The sequence below is a fragment of the Pleurodeles waltl genome, chromosome 9 (assembly GCF_031143425.1).
Source record: "Pleurodeles waltl isolate 20211129_DDA chromosome 9, aPleWal1.hap1.20221129, whole genome shotgun sequence".
Classification (NCBI taxonomy): Eukaryota; Metazoa; Chordata; class Amphibia; order Caudata; family Salamandridae; genus Pleurodeles; species Pleurodeles waltl.
The window spans coordinates 31,726,549-31,749,271 of NC_090448.1; the positions used below are offsets into that span (position 1 = coordinate 31,726,549).

General features: G+C 48.6%; 1 protein-coding gene across 1 annotated transcript in view; it reads left to right on the forward strand.

Annotated features, from left to right (window-relative positions):
* Window positions 1–22,723, forward strand: part of QRICH1 (glutamine rich 1) — a 259,056-nt gene that overhangs the window by 166,222 nt on the left and 70,111 nt on the right. The window contains 2 exon segments of the mRNA XM_069206198.1: window positions 21,006–21,119; window positions 21,407–21,515. Of these exon segments, the coding sequence (XP_069062299.1) occupies window positions 21,006–21,119; window positions 21,407–21,515 (223 nt within the window).

Sequence of the window (22,723 nt, forward strand, 5' to 3'; positions counted from 1 at the left end):
GACAAGTGTAGAGGGCCTGAGGGATACAGGTGCCAGTGTCACCATGGTGACAGAGAAACTGGTTTCCCCTGACCAATACCTGACTGGAAAAACTTATACAGTCACCAACACTGACAATCAGACTAAAGCACATCCCATGGCAATGGTAACTTTAGAATGGGGAGGGGTCAATGGCCTGAAACAGGTGGTGGTCTCCTCAAACATCCCAGTAGACTGTCTGCTTGGAAATGACCTGGAGTCCTCAGCATGGGCTGAGGTAGAACTAAAAACCCATGCAGCCATGCTGGGTATCCCTGAACTGGTGTGTGTAAAAACAAGAGCACAATGCAAGGCACAGGGTGAAAAAGTAGAGCTGGAGTCTGGAAGAAAGGCCCAGCCTACCAAGAGAAAAGGAAAGTCAGTTGGGAAACCAACTGCAACACAGTCAGAAAAAGAGAATCTCTCTTCTCAGGAAGAAGTTCTGCCCTTTGAGGGAACTGAGCCTTTGGAGCTTGAACCTTATCAGGTTGAGCTCTTGGGCCCAGGGGGACCCTCAAGGGAAGAGCTGTGTAAGGGACAAGAAACCTGTCCCTCTCTTGAAGGCCTTAGGCAGCAAGCTGCTGAAGAGTCCAAAGGCAAGAAAAATGGAACACATAGGGTCTATTGGGAAGATGGACTCCTGTACACTGAGGCCAGAGACCCCAAACCTGGTGCCACTAGGAGAGTGGTAGTGCCTCAGTCGTTCAGAGAGTTTATTCTGACCTTGGCCCATGATATTCCCCTTGCTGGGCATTTGGGACAAACCAAGACGTGGGAGAGGTTAGTCAACCACTTCTACTGGCCCAATATGTCCCAGAAGGTTAAGGAGTTTTGCCTCTCCTGCCCCACCTGTCAATCTAGTGGTAAGACAGGTGGGCACCCAAAGGCCCCCCTCATCCCACTTCCAGTGGTGGGGGTCCCCTTTGAAAGAGTGGGTGTGGACATAGTTGGTCCACTGGAACCTCCCACAGCCTCAGGAAATATGTACATCCTAGTAGTAGTGGATCATGCTACTAGGTATCCTGAAGCTATTCCCCTTAGGTCGACTACTGCCCCTGCAGTAGCCAAGGCCCTCATTGGTATCTTTACCAGAGTGGGTTTCCCTAAGGAGGTGGTGTCTGACAGAGGTACCAACTTCATGTCAGCATACCTAAAACACATGTGGAATGAGTGTGGAGTGACTTACAAATTCACTACACCATACCATCCACAAACTAATGGCTTAGTTGAGAGATTCAACAAGACATTAAAAGGCATGATCATGGGGCTCCCAGAAAAACTCAAAAGGAGATGGGATGTCCTCTTGCCATGTCTGCTTTTTGCTTACAGAGAGGTGCCACAGAAGGGAGTAGGATTCTCACCCTTTGAACTTCTGTTTGGTCACCCTGTAAGGGGACCACTTGCTCTTGTTAAAGAAGGCTGGGAGAGACCTCTTCATGAGCCTAAACAAGACATAGTGGACTATGTACTTGGCCTTCGCTCTAGAATGGCAGAGTACATGGAAAAGGCAACCAAAAACCTTGAGGCCAGCCAACAGCTCCAGAAGTTTTGGTATGACCAAAAGGCTGCAATGGTTGAGTTCCAACCAGGGCAGAAAGTCTGGGTTCTGGAGCCTGTGGCTCCCAGGGCACTCCAGGACAAATGGAGTGGCCCTTACCCAGTGCTAGAAAGGAAGAGTCGGGTCACCTACCTGGTGGACCTGGGCACAAGCAGGAGCCCCAAGAGGGTGATCCATGTGAACCGCCTTAAGCTCTTCCATGACAGGGCTGATGTGAATCTGTTGATGGTAACAGATGAGGATCAGGAGGCAGAGAGTGAACCTCTCCCTGATCTTCTATCATCAGACCCAAAAGATGGCTCAGTAGATGGGGTGATCTACTCAGACACCCTCTCTGGCCAACAGCAAGCTGATTGTAGGAGAGTCCTACAACAGTTTCCTGAACTCTTCTCCTTAACCCCTGGTCAGACACACCTGTGTACCCATGATGTGGACACAGGAGACAGCATGCCTGTCAAAAACAAAATCTTTAGACAGTCTGACCATGTTAAGGAAAGCATCAAGGTGGAAGTCCACAAGATGCTGGAATTGGGAGTAATTGAGCGCTCTGACAGCCCCTGGGCTAGCCCAGTGGTCTTAGTCCCCAAACCTCACACCAAAGATGGAAAGAAAGAGATGAGGTTTTGTGTGGACTACAGAGGGCTTAACTCTGTCACCAAGACAGATGCTCATCCAATTCCTAGAGCTGATGAGCTCATAGACAAATTAGGTGCTGCCAAATTCTTAAGTACCTTTGACTTGACAGCAGGGTACTGGCAAATAAAAATGACACCTGGAGCAAAAGAGAAAACAGCATTCTCCACCCCTGATGGGCATTATCAGTTTACTGTTATGCCCTTTGGTTTAAAGAATGCCCCTGCCACCTTCCAAAGGTTGGTGAATCAAGTCCTTGCTGGTTTGGAGGCCTTTAGCACAGCTTATCTTGATGATATTGCTGTCTTTAGCTCCACCTGGCAGGATCACCTGGTCCACCTGAAGAAGGTTTTGAAGGCTCTGCAATCTGCAGGCCTCTCTATCAAGGCATCCAAATGCCAGATAGGGCAGGGAACTGTGGTTTACTTGGGCCACCTTGTAGGTGGAGGCCAAGTTCAGCCACTCCAACCCAAGATCCAGACTATTCTGGACTGGGTAGCTCCAAAAACCCAGACTCAAGTCAGGGCATTCCTTGGCTTGACTGGGTATTACAGGAGGTTTGTGAAGGGATATGGATCCATTGTGACAGCCCTCACTGAACTCACCTCCAAGAAAATGCCCAAGAAAGTGAACTGGACTGTGGAATGCCAACAGGCCTTTGACACCCTGAAACAAGCAATGTGCTCAGCACCAGTTCTAAAAGCTCCAGATTATTCTAAGCAGTTCATTGTGCAGACAGATGCCTCTGAACATGGGATAGGGGCAGTTTTGTCCCAAACAAATGATGATGGCCTTGACCAGCCTGTTGCTTTCATTAGCAGGAGGTTACTCCCCAGGGAGCAGTGTTGGAGTGCCATTGAGAGGGAGGCCTTTGCTGTGGTTTGGTCCCTGAAGAAGCTGAGACCATACCTCTTTGGGACTCACTTCCTAGTTCAAACTGACCACAGACCTCTCAAATGGCTGATGCAAATGAAAGGTGAAAATCCTAAACTGTTGAGGTGGTCCATCTCCCTACAGGGAATGGACTTTATAGTGGAACACAGACCTGGGACTGCCCATGCCAATGCAGATGGCCTTTCCAGGTTCTTCCACTTAGAAAATGAAGACTCTCTTGGGAGAGGTTAGTCTCATCCTCTTTCGTTTGGGGGGGGGGGGGGGTTGTGTAAGGAAATGCCTCCTTGGCATGGTTGCCCCCTGACTTTTTGCCTTTGCTGATGCTATGTTTACAATTGAAAGTGTGCTGAGGCCTGCTAACCAGGCCCCAGCACCAGTGTTCTTTCCCTAACCTGTACTTTTGTATCCACAATTGGCAGACCCTGGCATCCAGATAAGTCCCTTGTAACTGGTACTTCTAGTACCAAGGGCCCTGATGTCAAGGAAGGTCTCTAAGGGCTGCAGCATGTCTTATGCCACCCTGGAGACATATCACTCAGCACAGACACACTGCTTGCCAGCTTGTGTGTGCTAGTGAGGACAAAACGAGTAAGTCGACATGACACTCCCCTCAGGGTGCCATGCCAGCCTCTCACTGCCTATGCAGTATAGGTAAGACACCCCTCTATACCATAGGTGATGGTACCAGTGCATGAGCATGGTACCCCTACAGTGTCTAAACAAAACCTTAGACATTGTAAGTGCAGGGTAGCCATAAGAGTATATGGTCTGGGAGTTTGTCAAGCACAAACTCCACAGCACCATAATGGCTACACTGAAAACTGGGAAGTTTGGTATCAAACTTCTCAGCACAATAAATGCACACTGATGCCAGTGTACATTTTATTGCAAAATACACCCCAGAGGGCACCTTAGAGGTGCCCCCTGAAACTTAACCGACTGTCTGTGTAGGCTGACTAGTTCCAGCAGCCTGCCACACTAGAGACATGTTGCTGGCCCCATGGGGAGAGTGCCTTTGTCACTCTGAGGCCAGTAACAAAGCCTGCACTGGGTGGAGATGCTAACACCTCCCCCAGGCAGGAGCTGTAACACCTGGCGGTGAGCCTCAAAGGCTCACCCCTTTGTCACAGCACCGCAGGACACTCCAGCTAGTGGAGTTGCCCGCCCCCTCCGGCCCCAGCCCCCACTTTTGGCGGCAAGGCCGGAGAAAATAATGAGAATAACAAAGAGGAGTCACTGGCCAGTCAGGACAACCCCTAAGGTGTCCTGAGCTGAGGTGACTCTAACTTTTAGAAATCCTCCATCTTGCAGATGGAGGATTCCCCCAATAGGGTTAGGATTGTGACCCCCTCACCTTGGGAGGAGGCACAAAGAGGGTGTACCCACCCTCAGGGTTAGTAGCCATTGGCTACTAACCCCCCAGACCTAAACACGCCCTTAAATTTAGTATTTAAGGGCTACCCTGAACCCTAGAAAATTAGATTCCTGCAACAACAAGAAGAAGGACTGCCCAGCTGAAAACCCCTGCAGAGGAAGACCAGAAGACAACAACTGCCTTGGCTCCAGAAACTCACCGGCCTGTCTCCTGCCTTCCAAAGAACTCTGCTCCAGCGACGCCTTCCAAAGGGACCAGCGACCTCTGAATCCTCTGAGGACTGCCCTGCTTCGACGACGACAAGAAACTCCCGAGGACAGCGGACCTGCTCCAAAAAGACTGCAACTTTGTTTCAAGAAGCAGCTTTAAAGAACCCTGCAATCTCCCCGCAAGAAGCGTGAGACTTGCAACACTGCACCCGGCGACCCCGACTCGGCTGGTGGAGAACCAACACCTCAGGGAGGACCCCCGGACTACTCTACGACTGTGAGTACCAAAACCTGTCCCCCCTGAGCCCCCACAGCGCCGCCTGCAGAGGGAATCCCGAGGCTTCCCCTGACCGCGACTCTCTGAAACCTAAGTCCCGACGCCTGGAAAAGACCCTGCACCCGCAGCCCCCAGGACCTGAAGGACCGGACTTTCACTGCAGAAGTGACCCCCAGGAGTCCCTCTCCCTTGCCCAAGTGGAGGTTTCCCCAAGGAAGCCCCCCCTTGCCTGCCTGCAGCGCTGAAGAGATCCCTTGATCTCTCATTGACTTCCATTGCGAACCCGACGCTTGTTCTAACACTGCACCCGGCCGCCCCCGCGCCGCTGAGGGTGAAATTTCTGTGTGGGCTTGTGTCCCCCCCCCCGGTGCCCTACAAAACCCCCCTGGTCTGCCCTCCGAAGACGCGGGTACTTACCTGCAAGCAGACCGGAACCGGGGCACCCCCTTCTCTCCATTATAGCCTACGCGTTTTGGGCACCACTTTGAACTCTGCACCTGACCGGCCCTGAGCTGCTGGTGTGGTAACTTTGGGGTTGCTCTGAACCCCCAACGGTGGGCTACCTTGGACCAAGAACTGAACCCTGTAAGTGTCTTACTTACCTGGTAAAACTAACAAAAACTTACCTCCCCCAGGAACTGTGAAAATTGCACTGTGTCCACTTTTGAAATAGCTATTTGTGAATAACTTGAAAAGTATACATGCAATTGAAATGATTCAAAGTTCCTAATGTACTTACCTGCAATACCGTTCAAACAAGATATTACATGTTAAATTTGAACCTGTGGTTCTTAAAATAAACTAAGAAAAGATATTTTTCTATAACAAAACCTATTGGCTGGATTTGTCTCTGAGTGTGTGTACCTCATTTATTGTCTATGTGTATGTACAACAAATGCTTAACACTACTCCTTGGATAAGCCTACTGCTCGACCACACTACCACAAAATAGAGCATTAGTATTATCTATTTTTACCACTATTTTACCTCTAAGGGGAACCCTTGGACTCTGTGCATGCTATTCCTTACTTTGAAATAGCACATACAGAGCCAACTTCCTACAGGCACCCATTACGATTGCCCCTTTCCTCAGTACTCAGCAGTTGTGCTAGAGCTCCTAGCCTTTGCCCTTCTTAAATTACCTTTGCGGACAGGGTCTTGATATGTCAGCATAAATATCTGTGTGTGCAGATGTCATTCTGTTATTTGTTAATTAGGCAGAGGCACCCATCATTCAACAATGAACATATCAGTGGCAGGAACTACATTCATAATGAAGATGGTGGTAATTCTCTATTGGTTTATCTCTTTTGTACATACTTCTGTCATCCTGGCTCTGGCATTCTCCAAAGCCATTGACATTTAATGCCAAAATGAATATGGGCAAATAGTTGCAGATTGGCTGGAGGACATTTTGGTGCTGCCATGCCATAAGAGAAAAATCAAAAAGTGATGAGTGGAATGCTTTAATTGATCTGGGCCCAGGTAGCTACTCTGCATCCCAGTACATAATTTTACTTTTTTTTCCCCCCTGTGCTGCTTGCGACAGTAGTAGCCAGCTATGCAAAAAGCCATAGTACTTTTCTAATAGAACCAGTCCAGCCTTGTCAGAATAGAGCTTAAGTGACTTGTACCTCACTGATGAGGCTTCTGTTCACTGAAGCCAGTCTGTGATAGGCTGAACTTAACCAGTCTATGTAGTTCAGGCTGGGCTATTTGTGCTGCTTGCATATGGCAAGTTTTGATCTAGCGTGGCACTGCAGATGGAAAACGATGGTCTGGAATTTCAGTCTTAGCGAGTGTCAGTGGCTAAGATTAATTCAAGCATCCATCCGCCACTTTGTTGCTGTAGATTCCCTACATGTGCTAAACATGCCGAGGTGTGGCCCATATGATTCTAGCTGTCCATCATTGACTAGGCCTAGTAGGTCAAAATCTGTCTGTTTGTGTAAAGAAATGGCTCCCTGTTGCAGTTACACCCCCACGTTTTGATTGATACTGATGCTGACTTGACTGAGAAGTGTACTGGGACCCTGCTAACCAGGCCCCAGCACCAGTGTTCTTTCACCTAAAATGTACCATTGTTTCCACAGTTGGCACAACCCTGGCACCTAGGTAAGTCCCTTGTAACTGGTACCCCTGGTACCAAGGGCCCTGTTGCCAGGGAAGGTCTCTAAGGGCTGCAGCATATCTTATGCCACCCTAGGGGCCCCTCACTCAGCACAGACACACTGCTTGCCAGCTTGTGTTTACTGGTGGGGAGAAAATGACTAAGTCGACATGGCACTCCCCTCAGGGTGCCATGCCAACCTCACACTGCCTGTGGTATAGGTAAGTCACCCCTCTAACAGGCCTTACAGCCCTATGGCAGGGTGCACTATACCACAGGTGAGGGCATAGGTGCATGAGCACTATGCCCCTACAGTGTCTAAGCAAAACCTTAGACATTGTAAGTGCAGGGTAGCCATAAGAGTATATGGGCTGGGAGTCTGTCAAAAACGAACTCCACAGCTCCATAATGGCTACACTGAATACTGGGAAGTTTGGTATCAAACTTCTCAGAATAATAAACCCACACTGATGCCAGTGTTGGATTCATTAAAAAATGCACACAGAAAGCATCTTAGAGATGCCCCCTGTATTTTACCCAATTGTTCAGTGCAGGACTGACTGGTCTGTGCCAGCCTGCTGCTGAGAGACGAGTTTCTGACCCCATACGGTGAGAGCCTTTGTGCTCTCTGAGGACAGAAACAAAGCCTGCTCTGGGTGGAGGTGCTTCACACCTCCCCCCTGCAGGAACTGTAACACCTAGCAGTGAGCTTCAAAGGCTCAAGCTTCGTGTTACAATGCCCCAGGGCACTCCAGCTAGTGGAGATGCCCGCCCCCTGGACCCAGCCCCCACTTTTGGCGGCAAGTCCAGGAGAGATAATGAGAAAAACAAGGAGGAGTCACTGGCCAGTCAGGACAGCCTCTAAGGTGTCCTGAGCTGAGGTGACTCTGACTTTTAGAAATCCTCCATCTTGCAGATGGAGGATTCCCCCAATAGGATTAGGGATGTGCCCCCCTCCCCTCAGGGAGGAGGCACAAAGAGGGTGTAGCCACCCTCAAGGACAGTAGCCATTGGCTACTGCCCTCCCAGACCTAAACACACCCTTAAATTTAGTATTTAAGGGCTCCCCTGAACCTAAGAATTTAGATTCCTGCAACTTACCAGAAGAAGACTGCTGAGCTGAAAGACCCCTGCAGAAGAAGAAAAGAAAACACCAACTGCTTTGGCCCCAGTCCTACCGGCCTGTCTTCTGCCTTCTAAAGAAACCTGCTCCAGCGACGCTTTCCCCAGGACCAGCGACCTCTGAATCCTCAGAGGACTGCCCTGCTTCAAAAGAAACAAACTCCCGAGGACAGCGGCCCTGTTCCAAAAAGACTGCAACTTTGTTACAGAGGAGCAGATTTAAAGACCTCTGCAATCCCCGCAAGAAGCGTGAGACTTGCAACACTGCACCCGGCGACCCCGACTCGACTGGTGGAGAAACAACGCTACAGGAAGGACCCTCCGGCGACTCCAAGACTGTGAGTAACCAAAGTTGTCCCCCCTGAGCCCCCACATCGACGCCTGCAGAGGGAATCCCGAGGCTCCCCCTGACCGCGACTGCTTGACTCTGAAATCCCGACGCCTGGAAAAGACCCTGCACCTGCAGCCCCCAGGACCTGAAGGAACGGAACTCCAGTGCAGGAGTGACCCCCAGGAGGCCCTCTCCCTTGCCCAGGTGGTGGCTACCCCGAGGAGCCCCCCCCCCCCCCTTGCCTGCCTGCACCACTGAAGAGACCCCTTGGTCTCTCATTGAAAACCGGACGTGTGTTTGCACACTGCACCCGGCCGCCCCCGCGCTGCTGAGGGTGTACTTTTTGTGCTGACCTGTGTCCGTCCCCCCCCCCCCCCCCCCCCCCCCCCCCCGATGCCCTACAAAACCCCCCTGGTCTGCCCTCCGAAGACGCGGGTACTTACCTGCTGGCAGACTGGAACTGGGGCACCCCCTTCTCTCCATTGAAGCCTATGTGTTTTGGGCACCTCTTTGACCTCTGCACCTGACCGGCCCTGAGCTGCTGGTGTGGTAACTTTGGGGTTGCTCTGAACCCCCAACGGTGGGCTACCTTGGACCCAAATCTGAACCCTGTAGGTGGGTTACTTACCTGCAAAAACTAACAATACTTTACCTCCCCCAGGAACTGTGAAAATTGCACTGTCCACTTTTAAAACAGCTATATGTGTTTTATGTGAAAAGTATATATGCTACTGTAATTATTCAAAGTTCCTAAAGTACTTACCTGCAATACCTTTCAAAAGAGATATTACATGTAGAATTTGAACCTGTGGTTCTTAAAATAAACTAAGAAAAGATTTTCTTCTATACAAAAAACTATTGGCTGGAATTGTCTCTGAGTGTGTGTTCCTCATTTATTGCCTGTGTGTATGTACACCAAATGCTTAACACTACTCCTTTGATAAGCCTACTGCTTGACCACACTACCACAAAATATAGCATTAGTATTATCTCTGTTTGCCACTATCTTACCTCTAAGGGGAACCCTTGGACTCTGTGCATGCTATTCCTTACTTTGAAATAGCACATACAGAGCCAACTTCCTACAGTTTGCATGTGTTCCCCTCTGGAAGGGATCCATGGTGCCCCTATACTAGAGCCTAAGGTGCACTCATGACAACTAAGGTTGGATTGTTAAGACTGTAGCATTATCTTACCAGATAAGATTGTCTGTACCCCATTTCAAAGATTTAGGTAGGGTCATTAGGTCGGGCCACATATATTTTTCTGCTGGTCCTTCACTTACATGGATGGTGATGTCCTGCTTAGCTTCCTTCTCTGAAGTACTCTATATTTGAGTTGGATAGGCATGTATTTACCAACTCTGGCAGGGGGGAACTGGTGTCACTATGCTACAGCACAATTTTGTGATCAGATGGTAGGGTATAGAAGGCCAGACATGACTGAAGGAGTGGGCCAGGTGCTCATTTAAATGAAGAGCAATGGGCTTTCAGCTGTAAGCAAGATGGGGAAGATTTTCAGAGCAGACATCATGGAGTTTGAGTGGTGGTGCCCAGAGAAGCATGCATATTGGTAAGGGGTTCAAAGAACTGACAGCCATGATTTAAACATCTGTTACAACCCTCTCCACTGCTAGAGCTGTTGGGTTATACTGGAAGTATGGCAGTAGTTGTGCACAGATTTGTAGGGATTGTGCTGGCCAAGAAAACAGTGGCAAGGTCCTGGAACAGGGGCACATGCCAAAGTATAGAGCATTTGGCGAAAGACATGACCTACTACAACAACTTTCTGACACCTTCACAATTTTAATTTAATTAACTTTCCAACCCAGGGACTTATTAGGACCACTTGGGATGAGACGGGAGACTGTCATGCATCAGTTCCCTGGATGAACGTGGTGCGGCTGCTTTCTACATCCTTTACATGTTTTGTAGGGTGCCCGCTGGTTAGGATGAAGCAGAAACAGAGGAATGGGGCCTATCCTCCTTTTGCCACTTTGGATTGAATTGTTTGCTACATTAATTGATCGGTGGATTCATTATTTCTCTTATTTTAATTTTTACTGTTTACATTTCATACTTTAACTATGTATACAGCACTATACTGGTAGTTAGGTATTACATTTACCAATGCTACCTCTGTGGAGTATATTTTCACTTAATATTGACTGTCATTTGATCCCCAATAAATTAAGTAAAACATTGTGTGTATTCTGCTTCAGATGGATCTCGTTTCTTCGACAGTTATTATTATTCTATTTTTTTTCTGAACTGGACATGTATTTTAAAACTGAAACTTTGGCATAATAGGACATTCTCATGGATACCATTAACTGCAGATTCCTCACCTTTAGAATATCTTGAGGTTCTAGACTTGTTCCAGGAGATTTTTCAGCTTAGCTCCTGCACATCATAAAGTGGAGTTGTGCGTCTTCCCACAAACTCGACTACGCCCTGGAAATGACGAATGGAGCTGCATATAGGTGTTACCCAAGAGCATGATATCCGTTCCTTTGTTTCTGTGTTTTTGTATGTGAATCCAGAGCTAGCTCCTTACTTTTTCCTGTTAGTTAACAATTTTTTTTTTGCGTTACAAAATTTCTCTCCAGCATGCTAGGGATCGTGTCCCCTTCTAAAACTACAGGGTTAAGCATTGTAGGGACTGTCACAGAAAGGTGGCTGTGATAGATCCCCACAAAGGTGTTTGGGGTCGGGCCACAATTAAGTCATGCAAAGAGTGTGTCCTGATGCCCCCAAAGGTGATCTGGTATTGCAAAGCCAAGCTGTATGTTGGCAACCACTCTTGTGTCAATGAGTTGTCATTGCGATCCAAGTGTTATGGTAAGTCTAAACCCAAAAAGAAATACGAGAAGTCCAAGAGGGCCTCGTGCCAGCCTCACCATTTTACTCACTCCTTGCTGTTGGTGCCTCTTGAACCTGCTTCAGGTTCACCTCCAACTCTTGAGCAGACTCCATGCCTGGCATTGCGATCCATGTTGAGTCCTGCTGCTTTGCTAGAGGAGGCCATCTCAGCCTTGGTCAAAGCCTTGCTCAAGCCCAGTCTCTAGTTGCCTGGCCACCCCATATATTCTGATCATGATTGAACAGTGACTTTGAGTGGGAGCTGCCCTCTAGTGCTTCAATACCTGTTCAGATCCAACTCTGACCAGAGCAGACCAGCTTTGAGTGGTGATGGTGGGGAGGAATATTTCCCACAGCGTCCTTCTGGAAGTGCTATAATCCGGATATTCCTCATCTGAACCCTTGCTACAATTTAACAAGGACATGACCGACATCCTCATGGGCACTTAAAAATAAATAAAAATACCTGCTCTTTGCCCACGTATAAAGGCAGCTGACCCGTTACAGACCTGCCCCGCGTGACTTTTTCTTCCTAAAGTAGCACCCTACTCCTGAGAGCTTGGTAGTACGGGCCTCCTGTAGCAGAGTTGACCCCACTACTTTTCCCACTGCACACCCCCAAGCACCCAGGAAAGAGTCGAAATTGAATTGGAGCTTTTGGACAGAGAATGTTTTCTTCCAATAGCCTCATATTTAGATCAGTCAACACCAGCTATTTGTTGGGAAGATACTCCCAAGCATTATGGGTCACGGCCACTGAGATGTTACTAGCAGTCCGAGAACAATTTTGCACTACTTTGGCATAGAACATTCAAGGTGGCCAGGATGCAGAAAAATTGATGACCTGGTCAGACTTCGACACAACCGACTGCGTATGCAAAGCAGTCTGCACCAGTGTGGTGCTCAGGTTCCACAGTAGATGAGATCCATGGGCTTCTTAGATGATGATCAGGCATCACTCATGGAAATGCCTTTTGACAAGTCTTGCCTCTTTGACAAGAAAGCAGACTCTGCCATAGAGTGCTTTAAAGAGACTAGAACTACTTCACTCTTTCCAGACCTGTAAGGCAGACTGCTTTAGTTTGTTAACCCCATTGGAGGCATTATCACTCATTTTCACCATGGTTGGCAAGCCATTACAGCCAACAGGTGGGTCCTGCAGATAGTCTTATGGGGTTATGCCCTGCCATTCCTTTCAGCCCCTATGCCACTTTAAACCTATATTTCAGCTTTTTTATGTGGGACTGTAGGAAGTTGGCTCTGTATGCACTATTTCAAAGTAAGGAATAGTATGCACAGAGTCCAAGGGTTCCCCTTCGAGGTAAGATAGTGGCAAAAATAGATCATACTAATGCTCTATTTTGTGGTAGTGTGGTCGAGCAGTAGGCTTATCAAAGGAGTAGTGTTAAGCATTTGTTGTACACACACAGGCAATAAATGAAGAACACACTCTCAGAGACAATTCCAGGCCAATAGGTTTTTTGTATAGAAAAATATATTTTCTTAGTTTATTTTAAGAACCACAGGTTCAAATGTTACATGTAATACTTCAAATGAAAGGTATTGCAGGTAAGTACTTTAGGAACTTTGAATAATCACAATAGCATATATACTTTTCAAATAAATCACATATAGCTATTTTAAAACTAGACAGTGCAATTTTCACAGTTCCTAGGGGGAGTAAGAGTTTGTTAGTTCTTGCAGGTAAGTAAACCACCTACGGGGTTCAAGTTTGGGTCCAAAGTAGCCCACCGTTGGGGGTTCAGAGCAACCCCAAAGTTACCACACCAGCAGCTCAGGGCCGGTCAGGTGTGGAGGTCAAAGTGGTGCCCAAAACACATAGGCTTCAATGGAGAGAAGGGGGTGCCCCGGTTCCAGTGTGCCAGCAGGTAAGTACCCGCGTCTTTGGAGGGCAGACCAGGGGGGTTTTGTAGGGCACCGGGGGGGGACACAAGTTAGCACAGAAAGTACACTCTCAGCAGCACGGGGGCGGGCAGGTGCAGTGTGCAAACACACGTCAGGTTTCCAATGGAAATCAGTGGGAGACCAAGGGGTCTCTTCAGCGATGCGGGGGGGGGGGGCTCCTCGGGGTAGCCACCACCTGGGCAAGGGAGAGGGCCTCCTGGGGGTCACTCCTGCACTGGAGTTCCGATCTTTCAGGCCCTGGGGGCTGCGGGTGCAGAGTCTTTACCAGGCGTCGGGATCTGGGAGTCAGGCAGTAGCGGTCAGGGGGAGCCTCAGGATTCCCTCTGCAGGCGTCGCTGTGGGGGCTCAGGGGGGGCAACTCTGGCTACTCACGGTCTTGCAGTCGCCGGGGAGTCCTCCCTGAAGGGTTTGTTCTCCACAAGTCGAGAAGGGGGCGTCGGGTGCAGAGTAGCAAGTCTCACGCTTCCGGCGGGAAACGCAGGTTGTTTAAAGTTGCTCCTTTGTAACAAAGTTGCAGTCTTGGATGAACAGAGCCGCTGTCCTCAGGAGTTTCTTGGTCCTAGAGCAGGGCAGTCCTCTGAGGATTCAGAGGTCGCTGGTCCCTGGGGAGAGCGTCTCTGGAGCATTGTTTTTAGAAGTGGGGAGACAGGCCGGTAGAGCTGGGGCCAAAGCAGTTGGTGTCTCCGTCTTCTCTGCAGGGTTTTTCAGCTTAGCAGTCCTCTTCTTAGGTTGCCAGGAATCTGAGTTCCTAGGTTCAGGGGAGCCCCATAATACAGAATTTAGGGGTGTGTTTAGGTCAGGGAGGGCAGTAGCCAATGGCTACTAGCCCTGAGGGTGGCTACACCCTCTTTGTGCCTCCTCCCAAGGGGAGGGGGTCACATTCCTATCCCTATTGGGGGGGATCCTCCATCTGCAAGATGGAGGATTCTAAAAGTCAGTCACTTCAGCTCAGGTTGTCTTAGGGGCTGTTCTGACTGGTCATTGACTCCTCCTTGTTTTTCTCATTATCTCCTCCGGCCTTGCCGCCAAAAGTGGGTCCGTGGCCGGAGGGGGCGGGCAACTCCACTAGCTGGAATGCCCTGTGGTGCTGTAACAAAGGGGGTGAGCCTTTGAGGCTCACCGCCAGGTGTTACAGCTCCTGCAAGGGGGAGGTGATAAGCATCTCCACCCAGTGCAGGCTTTGTTACTAGCCACAGAGTGACAAAGGCACTCTCCCCATGTGGCCAGCAACATGTCTCGAGAGTGGCAGGCTGCTAAAAACCAGTCAGCCTACAGGGGTAGTTGGTTAAGGTTTCAGGGGGCACCTCTAAGTGCCCTCTGGGTGTATGTTACAATAAAATGTACACTGGCATCAGTGTGCATTTATTGTGCTGAGAAGTTTGATACCAAACTTCCCAGTTTTCAGTGTAGCCATTATGGTGATGTGGAGTTTGTGTTTGACAGACTCCCAGACCATATACTCTTATGGCTACCCTGCATTTGCAATGTCTAAGGTTTTGCTTAGACACTATAGCGGGCACAGTACTCATGCACTGGTGCCCTCGCCTATGGTATAGTGCACCCTGCCTTAGGGCTGTAAGGCCTGCTAGAGGGGTGACTTATCTATACTGCATAGGCAGTGTGAGGTTGGCATGGCACCCTGAAGGAGTGCCATGTCGACTTACTCGTTTTGTCCTCACCAGCACACACAAGCTGGCAAGCAGTGTGTCTGTGCTGAGTAAGGGGTCCCCTAGGGTGGCATAAGATATGCTGCAGCCCTCAGAGACCTTCCCTGGCATCAGGGGCCCTTGGTACCAGGGGTACCAGTTACAAGGGACTTACCTGGATGCCAGGGTGTGCCAATTGTGTGAACAAAAGTACAGGTTAGGGAAAGAACACTGGTGCTGGGGCCTGGTTAGCAGGCCTCAGCACACTTTCAAATCAAAACATAGCATCAGCAAAGGCAAAAAAGTCAGGGGGTAACCATGCCAAGGAGGCATATCCTTACAGGGACACTTCGTCTGTTTTCTGCAGAAGGTTCAGGATCTTGAGAATGTTACTCCCAGTATTTCTGAGTGCCAAAAAAAGGGCAGAGGCCTTCACCCAGATCACTGAATTTCTTCCTGCTGAAGGACATTTTGTTTGCTTATGCTGCCTAGGTTCTAACTGAACTGGACCTAGGAGGCTGGATGCAGGAGTTGAACCTCCAGGACTCGTACTTGCATATTCCTGTGCTGTAGGCTTAGAGGCTCCACCTGTGGTTCAAGGTAAGCCACAGGCATTTTCGTTTTGTCATGCTCCCTTTTGGCCTCATCTGTGCCCCTAGGATAATCACGAAAGTAATAGTGCTGGTCAAGGCAAGGCATTGGAGGTTGGGAGTAGTAATGTTCCACCACCTTGACAAAGACTGTTAAAGGTAGGCTTGCCACAGTCAGTCGTACCTACCTCCAGGCAACCATGACCTCCTTGCATCTTAGGCTTTGTGATCAGTGTGCCAAAGTCATACCAGACTCCTCCGCAGAGGTGCTCTCTAATGTGTCATCCTGGATAATAGTGCACTTTTGGACCTTCCTTGGGAACAAGTCCAGGACATTTAGGCTGTGATTGCAGTGTTTCAACCTTGATCCTGAGTTTCAGTGAGGATGGCTTTGAGGCTTCTTGGACTATTGACCTCTTGCATCCTGCTGGCCAACTATGCCAGATGGCATATGTGGGCTCTGGAGTGCAATTTGAAGTCTTAGTGGGCCCAACACCAAGGGAACCTGCAGCGTTCCATCCAAGGTTTGGAGGAGGCTGCAAAACATCTGCATAGGTGGGTGCTAGACTGCTATTAAAAGGGGCAGATGCTTCTGTGTTCCTCACCCCGAGCTCACAGTGGTGAGAGATGCATCACTGCTGCAATGAAAGTTGTCACCACGGAGAGGTGAAGATCAGAGCACTCTGGCCTTCGGCTGAGACCCATCTCCACATCAACCTGTTGGAGTTCTGGGCCATCCACTTGGCTGTTCAGGTTTATCTGCTTAAGAGAAGGCTGGTGCACGTTCTCAGGGAGAACACCACCACTTTGTGGTATTACAACAAGGAGGGTGCAGAAGGCTCTTGTCTTCTGTGCCAAGAGGGCCTTCACCTCTGATCCTGGCTGAATCATCAGGGCATGTTACTGATCCTACACCACTTGGAGAAACTCAGCCAATGACAGCTAACGGATCATGAATTGCATCTACACCCAGAGGTGGCGCAGGGAGTCTTCCAGCATTGGGGAGAGTCCTGTCTCAAGCTCTTCGCGACTAGCAAGAATGCAGTGTCAACACTTTTGCAGGTTGACTTTTCCTAGAAGGCTCTCTCTGAGACACATTCCATCTTGAGTGCAGCATGGGGCTACTGAATGCCTTCCCGCAGGTAACTTTTTTGCCCTGTGTTCTGTATAAAGTCAGGAATGGCTCAATTCATCCTAGTGGCTCCACATTTAGCCTGGGCATGAGCATTTGTCCTCCGATCAGGCTGCCATGTCGAGAGGTTCTTTTGTTGCAGCAGCAGGGCAGGTTCATGAACCAGGGCCTGTGCAGTCTACACACCCATGCATGTTATAAAGCAGTGAAAGACGATTGCATTTGATCTATCTCCAAGTGGTGGATGTCTACCTGTTGGCTAAGCATCCTTCTACCAAAACTGTTTATGCCAGATGCTTCGGATAAGTTTAGGGCTTGGTATGGCACCTGAAAAACAGAGCTGTTGCAAATTACTGTCTGGTGTGTTACTTTTTGTTGTCTTTCACCCAGGAAGGACTTGCAGCAGGCAGTGTTGAAGGTGTCTGTGTGATCAGCCGTCTTTGTTCAGATTACCTGTTAAATTTTCTCAAACATTTTGTCCTAATACCTTTTGTTATGCCAAAGTGGGACCTTAATTTTACCCTTAATTTTCTTATGTGTACTGTAGGAAGTTGGCTCTGTATGTGCTATTTCAAAGTAAGGAATAGCATGCACAGAGTCCAAGGGTTCCCCTTAGAGGTAAAATAGTGGTAAAAAGAGATAATACTAATGCTCTATTTTGTGGTAGTGTGGTCGAGCAGTAGGCTTATCCAAGGAGTAGTGTTAAGCATTTGTTGTACATACACATAGACAATAAATGAGGTACACACACTCAGAGACAAATCCAGCCAATAGGTTTTGTATAGAAAAATATCTTTTCTTAGTTTATTTTAAGAACCACAGGTTCAAATTTAACATGTAATATCTTGTTTGAAAGGTATTGCAGGTAAGTACATTAGGACTTTGAATCATTTCAATTGCATGTATACTTTTCAAGTTATTGACAAATAGCTACTTTAAAAGTGGACACTTAGTGCAATTTCACAGTTCCTGGGGGAGGTAAGTTTTTGTTAGTTTTACCAGGTAAGTAAGACACTTACAGGGTTCAGTTCTTGGTCCAAGGTAGCCCACCGTTGGGGGTTCAGAGCAACCCCAAAGTCACCACACCAGCAGCTCAGGGCCGGTCAGGTGCAGAGTTCAAAGTGGTGCCCAAAACGCATAGGCCTAGAATGGAGAGAAGGGGGTGCCCCGGTTCCGGTCTGCTTGCAGGTAAGTACCCGCGTCTTCGGAGGGCAGACCAGGGGGGTTTTGTAGGGCACCGGGGGGGACACAAGCCCACACAGAAATTTCACCCTCAGCGGCGCGGGGGCGGCCGGGTGCAGTGTTAGAACAAGCGTCGGGTTCGCAATGTAAGTCAATGAGAGATCAAGGGATCTCTTCAGCGCTGCAGGCAGGCAAGGGGGGGCTTCCTCGGGGAAACCTCCACTTGGGCAAGGGAGAGGGACTCCTGGGGGTCACTTCTCCCGTGAAAGTCCGGTCCCTTCAGGTCCTGGGGGCTGCGGGTGCAGGGTCTTTTCCAGGCGTCGGGACTTAGGTTCAGAGAGTCGCGGTCAGGGAAGCCTCGGGATTCCCTCTGCAGGCGGCGCTGTGGGGGCTCAGGGGGGACAGGTTTTGGTACTCACAGTCGGAGAGTAGTCCGGGGGTCCTCCCTGAGGTGTTGGTTCTCCACCAGCCGAGTCGGGGTCGCCGGGTGCAGTGTTGCAAGTCTCACGCTTCTTGCGGGGAGTTTCAGGGTCTTTAAAGCTGCTCCTTGAAACAAAGTTGCAGTCTTTTTGGAGCAGGTCGCTGTCCTCGGGAGTTTCTTGTCTTTTTCGAAGCAGGGCAGTCCTCAGAGGATTCAGAGGTCGCTGGTCCCTTTGGAAGGCGTCGCTGGAGCAGAGTTCTTTGGAAGGCAGGAGACAGGCCGGTGAGTTTCTGGAGCCAAGGCAGTTGTCGTCTTCTGGTCTTCCTCTGCTGGGGTTTTTCAGCTAGGCAGTCCTTCTTCTTGTTGTTGCAGGAATCTAATGTTCTAGGGTTCAGGGTAGCCCTTAAATACTAAATTTAAGGGCGTGTTTAGGTCTGGGGGGTTAGTAGCCAATGGCTACTAGCCCTGAGGGTGGGTACACCCTCTTTGTGCCTCCTCCCAAGGGGAGGGGGTCACAATCCTAACCCTATTGGGGGAATCCTCCATCTGCAAGATGGAGGATTTCTAAAAGTCAGAGTCACCTCAGCTCAGGACACCTTAGGGGCTGTCCTGACTGGCCAGTGACTCCTCCTTGTTGCTTTCTTTGTTCCCTCCAGCCTTGCCGCCAAAAGTGGGGGCCATGGCCGGAGGGGGCGGGCAACTCCACTAAGCTGGAGTGCCCTGCTGGGCTGTGACAAAGGGGTGAGCCTTTGAGGCTCACCGCCAGGTGTCACAGCTCCTGCCTGGGGGAGGTGTTAGCATCTCCACCCAGTGCAGGCTTTGTTACTGGCCTCAGAGTGACAAAGGCACTCTCCCCATGGGGCCAGCAACATGTCTCTAGTGTGGCAGGCTGCTGGAACTAGTCAGCCTACACAGACAGTCGGTTAAGTTTCAGGGGGCACCTCTAAGGTGCCCTCTGGGGTGTATTTTGCAATAAAATGTACACTGGCATCAGTGTGCATTTATTGTGCTGAGAAGTTTGATACCAAACTTCCCAGTTTTCAGTGTAGCCATTATGGTGCTGTGGAGTTCGTGTTTGACAAACTCCCAGACCATATACTCTTATGGCTACCCTGCACTTACAATGTCTAAGGTTTTGTTTAGACACTGTAGGGGTACCATGCTCATGCACTGGTACCCTCACCTATGGTATAGTGCACCCTGCCTTAGGGCTGTAAGGCCTGCTAGAGGGGTGACTGACCTATACTTGCATAGGCAGTGAGAGGCTGGCATGGCACCCTGAGGGGAGTGCCATGTCGACTTACTCGTTTTGTTCTCACTAGCACACACAAGCTGGCAAGCAGTGTGTCTGTGCTGAGTGAGGGGTCTCCAGGGTGGCATAATACATGCTGCAGCCCTTAGAGACCTTCCTTGGCATCAGGGCCCTTGGTACTAGAAGTACCAGTTACAAGGGACTTATCTGGATGCCAGGGTCTGCCAATTGTGGATACAAAAGTACAGGTTAGGGAAAGAACACTGGTGCTGGGGCCTGGTTAGCAGGCCTCAGCACACTTTCAATTGTAAACATAGCATCAGCAAAGGCAAAAAGTCAGGGGGCAACCATGCCAAGGAGGCATTTCCTTACATGTACTCTTTTTGAGGAATTGCACTGCTGTTCCTCGACGTCTACTCACCACGAATGTGGTCCTTCTTATTGCGATAACCTCAGCACGTCTCTTGAGTGGGCTTTAAACTCCCAGTTCAACCACTCTACAGAACCAGATTTGCGGACAAACTGGTGCTGAAAACTACAGCCCCCAAAGTTGTGACTTTCACGTTGGGCAGTCGATCACTTCTTCCGACCTTCTTTTTCCTACCTCACCCCTCACAGACGTCACTGTTTGGACGACAAAAGAGCACTCCTCTTTTACATGAATTTTACCAAAGAGCATCAGTTGGGAGATCAGATTTGTGGAATGCTGTGCAGCAAGCAAAGGCAAAGCAATTCAGGAACACGGTTTGTCCAAATGGGTAGTCCTCTGTATTAATATCTGCACCATGATTGTCAAAAAGAATCCAAAAGAAGGGTTGAGGGTCACTTCCACCAGGGCCAAGGCTGCGTTGGCATGCAGAGGTCCTTTACTGGACGTTTGTCAGGTTGCAACATGGATATTGATGTACATCTTAATGCACTACTGCGTGGACAGCCAGGTACGACCGGAAGGGCATGACTGTTTGGGTCCTGCTGGACTTTTTTGGTTGGAGTCATTCGAGAGACCCACCACCTCAGTAGTTATGGCTTCAATATCTATTCTAAAAGTGAGGAATCTGCAGTTGTACTTAACCATCCTAAGAACAAGTTACTTAACTTGGTAATTTCTGGTGGATGCTCACTCACCACTATCCCACTTCCCTGTTCTGTAAAATGGCCATTTTCCATCAAGAAATGTCCAAAGTTAGAGATCTGCACACTGGAAGTACAATTCGATTTTTTGGCTTTGCATCGGAGGTGCCACTTCTGAGTGGAATGAAGGCGATGCAGTGCCCAATGATGCTACCTACTGGTGCACAGAGGCTGTGCTGAAGTCTTCAGAATCCAGTCTGGTGCCTAAGGATATTCTAAATGTGAGAAATCTGCAGTTAGTTTTTTCCACTAGAAAAAGATTTGCAAAGGTAAGTAAGTGACTTGCTCATCAGGTATTCAGTTTTTAACCTTTTGATTTTTCTTTCCCATCTCACAGTACCTTTCTGAAATGGGCGAGTGGATGACATCTTCTCAGATCCTTACTACGTGAAGTTCACAGAATGGTTCCATGAAGTACTTAAAGATTTTCAGCCACGTATCACCAATCTTGGTAACTACTCTTGTTTTTGTCAGTGCAACACACAATTTTGATAATGGTTTAGATTCTGTACATTTGGCTTTCAAACAGGTTACATTAATTGACCTGCACCTTTTATAAACAGATGGGCAAGGTATGAATCCTATTCCCCCACTCCCAAGGCAACTTTTTCAGTACATGGAATGCTGACACCTCATTTGACATTAGCTGCATTTGCTGTACCTTGGTTTGTCAAGGGATGTAGTTATTTAAATCTTTATGTACTCATACATTTGATAACCTCTCCTTCATTTTTACAGGCTATATAATTCCCAGTCATGTAACAGAAGAGATGTTATGGGAATGCAAGCAGCTGGGCGCTCACTCCCCAGCCACGCTTCTCACAACACTTATGTTTTTCAACACAAAGTAAGTACCTGGTAACACGCTGTGAGTAGACTTGGTTATGTTTGGAAAAAGCATGTCTCTGGCTTGGTAAATATTTGCTAATAATAATGAGTGATAGATGAGGGATTTCATACCTTCTGAGTGTGTTCTGTACAGCTTTAGATGACCATTTAAAACAAGCTTTTGTTTTGCAAAAATGTTTGTCTACCCTAGATAATGATTTAAAAACGTAGTTTGGATAACTGTACAATTAATTTAATGGAGCATTTTTTAATGAGAAGGTATCATCTAATAAAAAAGGGAAGCAAACTTCTCCTTCTGTGCCAGTGAATCACTTTGTTCTTACGGTTGTCATCTATGCCCATTTTGAGCCATTGTACAACTATCCTCTGTCTCCTGACTCTGAAGGCAGTCTTTCTTATTTCGAGAACCAGCTTGTTGTGTTTGTGAGCTTCAAGCTTCATCAGTCCACCCGCCTTACACCACATTCTTTCTGGATAAACTGGCATTGAGGACAGAGCGGCCTTTCTACTGAAGGTTGTGACTCCCTTTGACGTCGGCTGTCTTTTCACTTTTCTGACTGACTTTTGCCCCACCTCACCCCTCAAAAGGTGGAGACTTCATTGTTTGGATCCCAAAAAAGCAATGAGTTTTACAGTGATCGTACCAAAGACCAGTGGGTGGGTGATCTCTGTGGCAAAGAAGCGCTAGGCAGAGGGGATAAGCATTTTGTCCAGGTGGATAGTCCTCTGCATTAAGATCTCTTACACGTTGACCAAAAACAGCCTCCAGAAGTATTGACTGCCCATTCCACCATGGCCAAGGTTGCTATGAGTGCATGCCATTCCACCAGGCGAAGGCTACTATCAGTGCGTTGCCATGTGGAGTGCCTGTCCTGGATGTTTGTCAGGCCACAATCGGAACATTACTGCCTTGAAAGCCAGATTCTACGGGAAGGGCATTTTGGCTGTCCAGGCCCTCTGGACTTTTTGGTCTGAGGCCCACCACAAGGTGAGGGACTGCTTTGGTATTCTGAAAGTGAGAAATCTGAAGTTAGAAGTATCCAACACCCTTTCTGTTGAATTCTCTATTTAACTGCTAATAGCTTTCTGGACTCATGCCTCTCAATTCTGTAGAATGGACTTCTAAAAAAATGGTCCCAAATTTGAGATTGGCACACTAGCAAGAAGAATTGTTTTTGGGGCCTTAAATACAAGAGCACGGGCGGT